At 35.7% G+C, this 12,973-nt stretch overlaps 1 protein-coding gene across 26 annotated transcripts in view; it reads right to left on the bottom strand.

Moving 5' to 3' along the window:
* MAP4 (microtubule associated protein 4) overlaps window positions 1-12,973 on the bottom strand; it is a 173,180-nt gene that overhangs the window by 96,417 nt on the left and 63,790 nt on the right. For 25 of the 26 annotated variants that reach the window (XR_014020933.1, XM_081285162.1, XM_081285153.1 and 22 more), the window contains one exon: window positions 12,364-12,605. Coding sequence is in view for 25 of the 26 variants with exons in the window: in XM_081285153.1 (XP_081141279.1) it covers window positions 12,364-12,605 (242 nt within the window). In the remaining variant the exon portion in view is untranslated. Of the gene's footprint in view, window positions 1-12,363; window positions 12,607-12,973 lie in introns of those variants that run through there. The other variant, XM_081285161.1, reaches the window with a different exon arrangement.

The raw sequence follows: 12,973 nt of genomic DNA, 5'->3' as shown, positions 1-12,973 counted from the left end.
GAAGACCATTCATTCTGTAATCTCAGGAGGAACCAACAAGAACCACTTAAAAAAACAAGATAGACCAAATAAAGAATATCAATTTAACTGGAAGAACTGGGAGATAAAAGTGAAAGATAAATCAGGTATGATGGCACCCAATTGTGTTTCCAGGGATGTGGGAAGCTGAGGCAGAAATGGGATCTCACGTTCAAGCTGGCCTGGGTAACTTAAATTAGACCCCTCTCAGAAAGGAAGCATACAAGAAGCCCTAGATTGGACCACGAAGGCACAGAGGAGAAGACCACACTGTGGCCCCGCATCTACCAATGCATTGATCACCCAGCCCACTTCCATCTTGGGACACTGCAGCCACCTCCATACCACCCCCGACGTGTTAGCCTCTACCTTGGGGCAACAGATAGCTCCTGGAGGCAGCAACCCTCTGTAGCACTGCATCTCCGAACATCATCACACAGCCTGCCCTCTCAGCCCCATCTCTGAAAGCAGTCACCTCCATCTTAGGAACACCTCCGCTGCCGCAATCACCATCTTTAGTTGGGACAGCTTCCAGCATAGGACACCGGCTAGGACCTGGAAGCCTAACATCAATGTAACTATAGATTTGACACTGTCACTACCAACAACTAGGAACACGCTTGCATCCATCTAGAGACAACAATGAGGACCTGGAAGACCATCACCAAGGTCCCTGCAGGCTTGGTCACACCAGAGGTATCCCTGCTAGCCTATTTCTCTTGATTCCTCTTTTACTCTTCTTATGATCTAATACCTCTATATTCTCACCTCCTACGTCATAAACCCCACATCCTATACCCCACCACACACTCTCTTTGTCCACCGTTAGAAACTGTAGACCCCTACGGAAATCTACTACATATATAAATAGTAGACATCATTTCTGTTTATTGCAACAAAACTGTAATTGTCTAAATAAGAGGTATATGGTTTACAGGTGAATACTGTTTGCATTGGGTGCTGTAAATATTGATCTCCTCCCTTAAAGGTGCGATATTGGTTACCTGCAGGGACACTACAAGATTATAGGGTAGAAACTGTAATACCTTGGATCTGCACTGCTAGAGAGGATGACACATGGACAACATGAAAAATTCAGGGAAGAAAGTGCCCCAAACAAACCAAGATGGTACAATAATAGAATCCATTGACAGCACAATAGATCAAATATCAGAGAAGGAGTTCAGAATGTACATAATTAAAATGATCTGCAAAGCAAGTAATGATATAAGAGAGCAAATACAGGCAACAATTGATTGCTCTAACAAAGATAAGAGAGCAAATTCAAGTAAAAAAGATTACTTCAAGAAAGAGACAGAGATTCTGAAAATAATCCAAACAGAAATCCTCTAAGTGAAGGAAACAATAAACCAAATTAAAAAGTCAATAGATGGGCTGGGGATGTGGCTCAAGCGGTAACACGCTTGCCTGGCATGTGTGGGGTACTAGGTTCGATCCTCAGCATCACATACAAATAGAATAAAGATGCTGTGTCCACTGAAAACCAAGAAATAAATACTAAAAAAATCTTCTCTCTCTTAGACTACCTCTAAATAGGGAAGAGAGGTGGGAGGAAAAAAGAGGGAGAAGGGGAGTTGCACGGAAGATGGAAGGAGAACCTCATTGTTATACAGAATACATATATGATGTTGTAATGAGAAAAAGAAAAAAAAAGTGTGTCACATTAGATTGGATAGAGAGAAAGGATGGGAGAGGAGGGGAGGAGTAGGGGGGATAGGAGGGGCAGCAGAATAGAATAGACAATATGATTGATGTATGTACATTCCATGTATGTATTATATGTCAAAATACATTCTGCTGTCATGTATGACTAAAAATAAATAAAAATTAAAATTAAAAAAATCTTCTCTCTCTCTCTCAAAAAAAAAAAAAAAAAAAAAAGAAAGAAAGAAAGTCAATAGAAAGCATCTCCAATAGACTAGATCACTTGGAAGACAGAACCTCAGGCAATGAAGACAAAATATATAATCTTGAAAATAAAGTTGACCACACAGTGAAGATGGTGAGAAACCATGAACAGAATCTCCAAGATTTATGGGATAACATCAAAAAACCAAATCTAAGAATTATCGGGATAGAAAAAGGCACAGAGATACAAAACAAAGGAATGCACAATCTCTTTAACAAAATATCAGAAAATTTCCCAAGCACAAAGAATGAATTGGAAAATCAAAGAGGCTTACAGGACATCAAGTGTACATCCACATAAAGGTTTATTATAATGAAAATGCCTAGCATACAGAATAAGGATAGAATTTTAAAAGGCACAAGAGAAAAGTTTCAGATTACATATAGGGGGAAACCACTTCAGATCTCAGTAGATTTTTCAACCCATACCCTCAAAACCAGAAGATCAGGGAACAACACATACCAAGCTTTGAAAGAAAATGGATGCCAACCAATAAGCTGTAGTCATAGGGATTAAGAATTCTTGGTTAATATTAGAATACAGTTAGAGTTATATACAGTTAATAAGAATATATATTATGTATGAGTATATAAAAATAGGAATAATATAAAAACAATATAAAATTAGAAAGATTATAAAAATAGAAAAATTTATAAATATACAGGAGTATGTTTAGTTTTTTATTTGTATTACAGTTTAGTTTAGAAGATTTGGGTTTCTTGTAGTGACAGGATTGTGGTTAACATTATAGTCTCATATATACATAAAAACATATATAATGATTTATATAAATACATACATAAAGATATAATAGATATTAAAAGTAATATTTATAGTTTATACATGAAAGCTTTTGTTTAGGGTTAACTCAGAGTTACAAATTAGCTTTGTGGTTAGAGTTACAGCTTAAAAATATACTAATATAAACATATAAGTAAAATTATATATAAAAACATAATTACATGTGCTTTTATCTCTAGTTAGGTTTATGGTAAGAGGAACTGTTAAATTTTGTGTTAAAGATAGAGTAAGCCTGAACAAATGAACATATATGAATATATATATATGGATTTCTTTGTGAATTTATAAATATATATCTCACAATATACAGAAATATTCATGAAAAATATTGTTTATATGTAACAATGTTTATGAGCTATATTCCATAATATATAGGTACATTCATATAAATTGTTATGGTTTATATGTATAGAGGTTTCTGTGAGGCATAGTGGTAGGTATAGGAATAAGTTTAGAAAAATAGTTTGCATTAGTTTAGTTTTAAACCTTATTATCCAAATATATGAATTCAATATAAATACATATGTGAAAATATTTAAATGTACATGGATCTGTTTGTAGTTGATTTGAGATGATGTTTACACTGTTGTTTAGATATATTTGATGAATATGTAACTGAATATATGTAAAATTTATGAGGATTTTATTTAGCATTAGAATACATATGTTTATAAACATAAAGGAATATATATGCAAAAAAATATATGGGTATTGCAAGTAATAATTATAATTTTTATATAAAAGACTGATGGTTATGGGTAGGGTTAGGTTTAGCTCTGAGTTAGGGACTAGGCTGAGGGTTACCATTGGAATACCTCTCTCTCTCTCTCATATATATATATATGAATGTAGAATTAAAATTATATGAAAGTTTATAAATATTAAAAAAAGGTCCTAGGTTTGATCCCCAGCACAGCCAAAACATAATAATAATATAAAAAAGGATTACATGCCTGGCACAGTGGCACACGCCTGTAATCCCAGAAGCTCAGGAGGCTGAAGCAGGAAGATAATGAGTTCAAAGCCAGTCTCAGCAAAAGTGAGATGCTACGCAACTCAATGAGACCCTATCTCTCAATAAAATACAAAATAAAGCTGGGGATGTGGCTCAGTGGTTGAGTGCCCTGGAGTTCAATTCCCGGCCCCCCAAAAAAAGGATTAAAAAAGATTTAACAAAAGTTTTAAATAAATTGACCTTCAGATGTGTATCTCTAGCCCAGAGCTCTCCTGAACCCCAGACTTTCCTCAAGCTATCTATCATCTTCTCCATGTGGACTAACAGTAATTTTCACTGAATATACAAGTTGAATTTCTTATGTTTTTATGCCTTCTATAGCCTGCCCATGTTAAATGATGGAGATTCTTTTCTCTCATTTGCTAGGGCCAAAATTCTTACAATAATCCTCGATTCATCTTTAGCAAGGAAAAGGTCTTTTACCTTAGTAAGAACCCTTTTGGTGGAATGGCATGTGGTTTCTATAGCAAATGGGTGAAAAAGAATTGGAAGCCAGGCACAGTGGCACACTACACAATCCCAGAAAGTTGGACAGCTGAGGCAAAAGGAGAACTCGAGGGAGGTTGGGCAACTTAGTGAGATTCTGCCTCAAAATAAAAAGGACTGGAACTGTAGCTCAGTGGTTCAAATCCCCTGGGTTCAATTCCCCACTGCTGGGGGTGGGGGGATTCTATCTCAATCGCACATTCATCTCCTCTACTTTTTCTTTTATCCTGTCACTTCTTTAAAAGAGAAGTGACAATTTTTTCTTTTTAATTATTTATTTATTTTGCATTCCTGGGGACTGAACTCAGAGGTACTTGTACCAATGAACTACATTCCCCAGTCCTTCTTATTTTTAATTTTGAGATAGGTTCTCATTAAGATGCCCAGGCTGGCGTTGAAATTGGGATGCTCCTGCTTTGTTTCATGTCCCAAGTCACTGGGATTATAGGCACATGCCACAGCACTAGATTTTTTTGGCTAGATTTTTTTTCAGTGCTAGGGATCAATCCCAAGGCTTCCTGCGTGCTAGGCAAATGGTCTACCACTGAGACACATCCCAGCCCTAGAATTTTTTTTTTTTAAATGATGGAAAACAAATTACAATCTGTTTGATGTAAGGCCCAGTTAAGTTAATCGAACTGATGATACAAAAGACAGAAAAGACAACTGCAACAATACTGCCCTGGAATGAGAGTAAAGGCAGTTCATTCTCTACAGAACAACAGAAGAGCATAAGTACATGGATGAAGGTAGATTAGAGGGCTATTTATGTATATGGGACTATGTGGATCTCTTCTAATTTAGTCTATTGATTCTATATACTAAAGGTCATCAGCTGAGACTATGAATCTGAGAGCAAATGCTGAAAGTTTGAACAGAAAGAAGATATAAAAACAGTTGCTTACGAAAGTGACGTCTTTACAAACTCACATGTTCTAGGAGCAGAATCCCTGAAATTTGTGCTCTTTATTGAAGTGAAATTGAATTCTCATTTAAATTTTCTATATGTAATAATAATATTTTTAAGAATTCTGCTTGTTGGATTAAATAAGTGAATCTTTAGCTGTTACAGTATCTATTAGATAGTGAGTCAAACAGAAAGTATGCATTTGTGAAAATTGTAAGGTTCAACAGAAAGAACATGAGTTTTAATGGGTTCAGGTTGTGGTTCTATCATTAACTAAATGATCAAATGCCTAAGGCTTGCTAAGACTTAGGTGCCTTGGAGGCTGGGGATGCGGCTCAAGCGGTAGCGCGCTCCCCTGGCAAGTGTGCAGCCCAGGCTCAATCCTCAGCACCACATACAAAACAAAGATGATGTGTCCGCCAAAAACTAAAAAATAAATATTAAAAAAAAAATTCTCTCTCTCTCTTTAAAAAAAAAAAAAAAAAAGACTTAGGTGCCTCACCTGCAAAGTGAGACTAAGCACACTACAAAAGACAAACTTCTCAAATTTCACAGTGCTAAATAAATGTTAATAACTATTGTTATTCTCACTGCTAACTATAAATTGACCAACAATATGTTCCTGACTCTAAGGACCTATAAATTGATCAATAAACTGTAAAATAACATTTTGAGAATACTGTAATCGGTTTACTTTTTTATTACATAAAAATCTTGGTTGGATTTTTCTCTGTCTGGAAATGGCCCACTTTCTCCCTCGAAAGTGTATTCCCGCTTTACCCCAAAAGCTGCTTATTCTCAAGATAACCCACATTCTCCCTTGAGTGTCTCTGCTTCCCTAAATAAACTTCTGACTAAACCTTTGGGGAGGAAAAAAAAAAAGCTTGGCTAGATGATATTACAAGATCTAAGACTACTCCAGGCATACTTGTGAAAGCTAATGCAGAAATAAACAATTTTAACAGAATAAATTAAAATGAAAGAAAAAAGAATTTTAGATTAGGAAAAAGGCTTCCAAACTTCTCTTCCAATTAAGATTTGCTGGACTCTAATCACTGGAATGCTGCACATTACTGAGTAAACCCTAACCCAAAAGACTCTAATACTGCCTTTTCTCACTGATATCCCCAGAAAACCCTTACTTCATGAAATGAAAACTCTCAGCTAAATATATACAGCACTGAAAATAGCACACATATTTTTGAAACATTACATTCTGTAAGATATAAGGATATTCAACTTATACTTATTTAAAATTCCTCTTTCCCCAAGAGATTTCAAATTCCCACAGCTGGAAAATCAACCTGGCACAGAAGGAAAGTATCAGTAAGCTCAGAACATGGGTACCATGTGAAAGCACTATAGTGAATCAGCTTTTGGTATTCCACAGTCTGAATCCAACAGTACTCTCTTCTGCATTAGGCCAACACTGCCCTCTAGTGGCAAACTGATTGGCTGTAATTTCTATAGAAGGAGTCTACTCAGCTGGACAAAAAAAACGGCAATACCTAGTTATTACCCTTTAAAGCCAGGATTTACTTAGGCCCTTTCACTTGGATTAATGCTTCTCAATCTCAGATGTGCATCCAAGTTATCTGTGAGAGCTTTTCAAAATCAGGCCTCATGCCCAGAGTTTCTGATTGTGCATGGGCCCAAGAATTACCCATTGAACAAGCACTCACATGATCTGATACTGCTGGTGGAAAGAACACACTTTGAGAACCACTATCCTACATTAATTCCCTCTTGTACAGAAATAAGCTTTTAGGGGCTGGGGTTGTGGCTCAGTGGTGGAGCGCTTGCCTAGCATGTGTGAGACATAGAGTTTGAGTCTCAGCACCACATAAAAATAAAAAATAAAGGTCCAACAACAACTAATAAAATATTTTTTAAAAAAAAAAGAAATAAGTTTTTAGGAGTTGGGGGTGTAGATCAGTGATAGAGCCCTTGACTGGCATAAGTGAAGCTCTGGGTTCAAACCCCAGTACTACATAAATAAAGATAAATAGATGGATAGATAAATGACAGAAATAGCTTTTAGTTTCAAAGTCCTCTTGGAATGTGGAGAAGAATGCATGTTATTAATATCACAAGTAGAAGAGTATAGAAAAATGTAAGTGACTCATTCACAAATTTAAAAACTATTTGTTCTGTGGGTCAACAGTACATTAAATGTTCATTTGAATAAAAAAGAATTATTTCTTAGTTATTCACATTTGAGAGAAATACTGCTAATAGCAAGCAATCAGTATAAACATACTATTTTTGAAGCAAAACAAAAAACAAAACAAAAAAGTAACACATACTATTTTTGAAGCAAAACAAAACAAAAAAGTAACACATACATTAAGAGAAAGCAACTGAGGGGCTGGAGTTGTGGCTCAGTGGTAGAGCACTTGCCTGGCATGTGTGAGGTCCTGGGTTCAATTCTCAGCACCGAATATAAATAAATAAATAAATAAATAAATAAATAAATAAATAAATAAATAAATAAATAAAAGTATTTACAACCAAAAATTAGTAGAGAGAGAGAGAAAGAGAGCGCGCACGCGCGAGCGAGCGCAATTGAGAATTGTGTTCTAAGGTGAAATGCATTTTATTATTATTTTTAAATGAAAGGCATTTTAGATATACAGTTTGATATTGCTTTTATTCCCAGGTATATGTGGATAGTTTATGAGTAAAGGGAGTAAAAAAGAAGAAAGTAGAGCTAGGGATGTAGCTTAGTGGTAAAGTGCTTGCCTAGCATGCATGAGGCCATGGATTCAACTCCCAGTAGTACAAAAAAGAAAGAAGGAAAAGAAAGTATACAGTATGTAAACAGACAAGACTTAAAACCAATATCAAACTCAGTAGCAACAAGCATCCATGACACTCACACTGTGAACCTAAAATGTTTGGTGCAGGAATTGTACTTGGAGGGAAAAGCAACATTCCTACTTTGTGCTAAATAACATAAAGGCAGCCCTGCTTTCTTGCCCTTCATTTTTAAGTTGAAGGTTAAAAGTAGGGTGGGAGTATAAGAATTTAAGGAAATAAAAACACCATTGTCCAAAGAGTTCTATTACGTGTATGTAACCCATTCAACTGACCTTTCTGTATCTAGATGCAGGAAAGTGGTTAATAAAACTTCCACTGGTTGGCCTGAGACTGCTGCAAAATTTTATCATAAAAGCACCAGTGATATCTTACTGAACCTACTCTGAAAAGAAAATCAAACTTAAAAAGCTAGATGTATAATAAAACATAAAAAGTCTAGAGTCCTTCTGTCACTTCTGAAGAAATGTTCAGAAGAAAGAACATCATATTTAGAATGTTTTAGATAAAAAACAAAAGTGAAATTAATCATTTTGGCAAAACTGACAGTCTGATAATCTATAAAAATCAGACCCACAGAAGGGAAATTGCCATTCACAGCAAAGCCACTCACTGCTCTATATTTCTCAAGTATCTAATAAAGAAACTCCTCTCCTTTCTTCTTCAATGTCTCCAAATAACTACCTTCCATTTCCCTTATTCTCAGCCCAGGCTTCTATAAAAATAAACTTTAGTACACTGACATGGAAAAAAATGGTATTTAATAATTTAAGACATTGCACTTATAAACTTTACTATTATTCTTTTTGAACATGTTAACAAATGCATATATAAAAAATCCAATTAAGCCAAAAGAATATATAGTAAAAAAATGACTCTCCCCAACCCCTACACCACAGCCGGCCAGTTCTCTTTCTCAAGTAATCACTGCCACCAATTTCTACATTAATGAACTTTTAATAAATTATTTACATACTGCAGCTAGCTCAGAGGAGTATGCCTCCTTAGTATGCAGAAGGCCCTGGGTTTGTACATGCACGTTCGCACGCGCGTGCACACACAACAAAAAAAAAGGCAAATGAAGGGGTGGGTTAAAAAAACAAAAAAGGAAACCTTGTTAAAATGAAACTTAATAGAATAGCAGGGAAGGGGTTAATCATCTTTATAAGCAAAATCAATTTCTGAAAAAACTTTCCTCCCAGGGCTGGCGAGTGTACAAGGCCCTGGGTTTGATCCCCAGAATCATAAAAACAAACATAAAACAACTTTCCTCCTCGTAAATAAAGTTAATGTGACGTGGATCAAACCACTGAAAATGAAGTACAAGAAAACTTCCTGTTACTACTTCATTGTCCTTCAGTCCTAGATGGTGAAAGCAATACACAACTAAAGGAAAACAGAAAATGATAAGAAGCAAGATTCTTCCACCAGTGACTGATGGGCTGGGGGCGGGGAGGAAGAGATGAGGAGGAGAAGAGATAGTATTTAAAAAAAAAAAAGCAAATTTTTTTTCTTAGAGTGAATATTTATATGGTGCAATTAGATCATAAACTGTCAACATTTTTCCTAATGATTTGGGGTTACCCTCCTTCCCCAAATAAATCTTCCATATGAAGACAGAGGCAATGTCACCTCTATCCCAACAAGAAAAAGCCAGACCAACCACTGAATCATAACTTGGAATTCACCAGAGGGCTACTTAGGACCACCAAGTAGTAAAAATCCAAATAAAGAGATGCTAGGTGCAATATCAGCAGGTAGAAAAAGTTCAGCTAACTGAAGAATCCCTGGGATCCACAATTACCCAATGGATTCACACCTACTTGGATGACTGTCTTCACTAGATGAGTTTTTTAAAAGGCTTGAGGCAGCATGGAAGATCAGAGGGTCTCCATTGGAGCTATAGCCCTGGTGATGCAGACCTGGAAGAAGACTAAAAGAAAGACATGGGGCTGGAGCTGGAGCTCAATGTCAGAGCACTTGCTTAGCATGTGTGAGGCTCTGTTCAGGATCCCCAGGATGAAGTAGGGAGTATACATATTTCATAAAGGAAAAAAAGGTGAGATGGGAAGACATAACAATCTAAGTGTAGATGTATACATGTGATAACAGATCTTCAAAAACACAAACCAAAACTGAAAGAACTTATGAATTAAAATACAAAATGACATAGAATTCAATCTCAGAGATCCTCAGAACAAGTAAACAGAAGTTTAATAAAGATACAGAAAACCAAACACTTTAACATTAACATTCCAGCCAATAATAGCATAATGCATATTATTTTAAGGCTTGCAGGATATTGACCAAATAGAATTTACTGTAAATCACAAAACAAACCTTGACAATTAAAATAAACTAAAATTTCAATGATATCTTCTGATAGCTATAGAACTAAACTAAAAAATCAATTACAGAAAGCTATCTGAAAACTTGCGGAATGCTACAAATTAAGAAATATCCTTAATAAACCACAGTTCAAAGAGAAATTCACAAGGGAAACTAGGTTTAATTGAATGGAAATAAAAAATACAACATATTAAAATCCATGGGACAGCATGTGATGGCACATGTCTAAAATTCCAGCAGTTCAGGAGGCTGAAGCAGAAGGATCCTGAGTTCAAACCCAGCTTCAGCAACTCAGCAAGAACCTAAAAAACTCAATAAGGCCCTGTGTCTAAATAAAAATGTAAAAGATGGACTAGGGATGTGGCTCAGTGGTTAAGCGCCCCAGGATTCAATCCATGGTCCAAAAAAAGAAAAAAAAAAAAATAGGGTCTCTAACTAACTGTCTATGCAGCTACCATAAGTAAAATGAGCAAATCAACTCAAAGTAAAAAGAAAGAAGAAAATAATAAAGATATGAGCAGAATTGAAAACAGAAAGACAGTAGAAAAAAATTAATGGAACCAAAAAGCTAAATCTTTAAAAATATCAAGATAATTGATATATCTTTATCTAGACTTACCAAGAAAAAGGATACAAATTGTCAATAAGGAAAGAAAGAAGGGTCATAACAATAGGCCCTAGAACATTAAAAAAGATTTTATCTCCATTAATTTGACAACTTAGAGAAAATGAACCAAGGAACTCCTAGAAAGATGCAAATTAGGGCTGAGGAATATAGCTCAATGGTAAAGCACTTGCTTAATATGCATGATACCCTAGGTTCAATCCCCAATGGATATAAAGGAGGTGAGGGGAGACAAAGATACAAATTACCAAAACTCACTTGACAAGAAATAGACAACCTAAATAATCCTCCTATTCTCGCTCTTCAACTGGAGACTGAAACCAGGAGCTTGCACATGCTAGGCAACCACTCAACTACTGAGGGACATCCCCAGTCCTCTCTCTTTCTTCCTTCCTTTCCTTCCTTCCCTTTTTTCTTTCTTTCTTTCTTTCTTTCTTCCTTTTAAGAGGGTCTTGCTAAACTGCCCTGATTGGTCTTGAACTGGGTGAGATCCTCTTGACTCAGTCTCCCAAGTAGCTTAGATTATAGCTGTGTGCCACTATACCTAGTTAGTCCTATTATCTCAAAGAAATTTAGTTCCTAGTTTTAAAAAGTTGACAAAACTAGGCATAGATGGATTAATTGATGAATTCCATCAAACACTGAAAAGAAGAAAACAATATCCATAACATACAAATTATTCTGGAAAACAAAAGAGGGGGGAATACTTTCCCAACTCATTTTATGGAGTCAGCATGACCTCAATTCTAAAGCCAGACAAAGATGTTACCAGACAATGAAAGACCAATATCCCTCATGAATATTGCTGCAAAAATCCTCTCAACCAAATATTTAGCAAATCTGATTCAGAAATATATAAAAACAGCAAATCTCTTTTAAAGGCTTTAATCCATTTTTTAATCCTGACCTGAAGTGACTCTAAAAACAATAAATGGTGTCGAATTCCCATCTAAGATAAATTCTAATTTAAGTACATAATTTTATGTATTTAACTTTACAAGGCTATTTTCAAAGGAAAGGCACAGTAAGGAAATTAAGAAGTAGATTATATAAAAGTTGAAATATCACAGAAGAAACTTTAGAATTAAAGTGATTTATAGGGGCTCAGGAAATAGCTCAACTGGTAGAGTGCTTGACTAGCATGCACAAGCCCCCCATGCCCCAACACACACACACACACACACACACACACACACACACACAAAGTAATTTATAGTCTCATGAACACACACTTAATTAAAAGGTAATGAAGTCTGTCTCTCCAGTTTCTAACAAAGAAATTTAAAGAGAAAGTTACTAGCCTATACTAGAAAACTTGAATGAGTTTCCTCAGGGTTTCTAAGATTATGACCCAAATCATAAACTCCAATTTACTTTCTGAACATATATATTTTCAGTTTGCCTAAAATACTTACCTTCAATCTGGCTGGTATCTGAGCATGGTTTCTTCTTTGACTCAGAGTTCTCAGTTTTCTCGTCCACATCCAGGAGAGGAATATAGTCTGTTTTTCCAACAGTTTCCCCCACAACATCCTCAAAGGCCTCTGACTCCAGTGTGGCAATGAAGTCCCGCTTTATCTCTTCCTCAATTTCTGGAGGTGGCTCTGTTAATGCATCTGCAAGACTGAGGTCAGCCATTCTGTACTGTTGCAACTGCCTGTTTAAGGGGAAAGAGATACTTCATTTGATGAGCACAGCAAAGGGAAAGATTTTTCTAGACACTCTCATGCCTTGCCTTTTTTTAAAAAAGAGGCATAATCAAAAATTTTACAGGTAGGGCTGGGGTTACGGCTCAGTGGAAGAGCATTTGCCTAGCATGTGTGAGGCACTGGGTTTGATTCTCAGCAACACATATAAATAAATGAATAAAGTAAAGGTCCATCAACATCTGAAAAAAAAAAAAGAGAGAGGCTTCCTTATTTAAAAAATGATAAAAGTAACACAAAAGCATTTTGCCTTTTTTTTCCCACTTAATAAAATTAAATACCTTTATTTTATTTATTTATTTTATGTGGTGTTGAGGAT

This window comes from Spermophilus citellus, assembly GCF_964194105.1.
Source record: "Spermophilus citellus genome assembly, chromosome: 3".
Lineage (NCBI taxonomy): Eukaryota > Metazoa > Chordata > Mammalia > Rodentia > Sciuridae > Spermophilus > Spermophilus citellus.
This window is presented reverse-complemented; position numbering and strand designations above follow the sequence as displayed.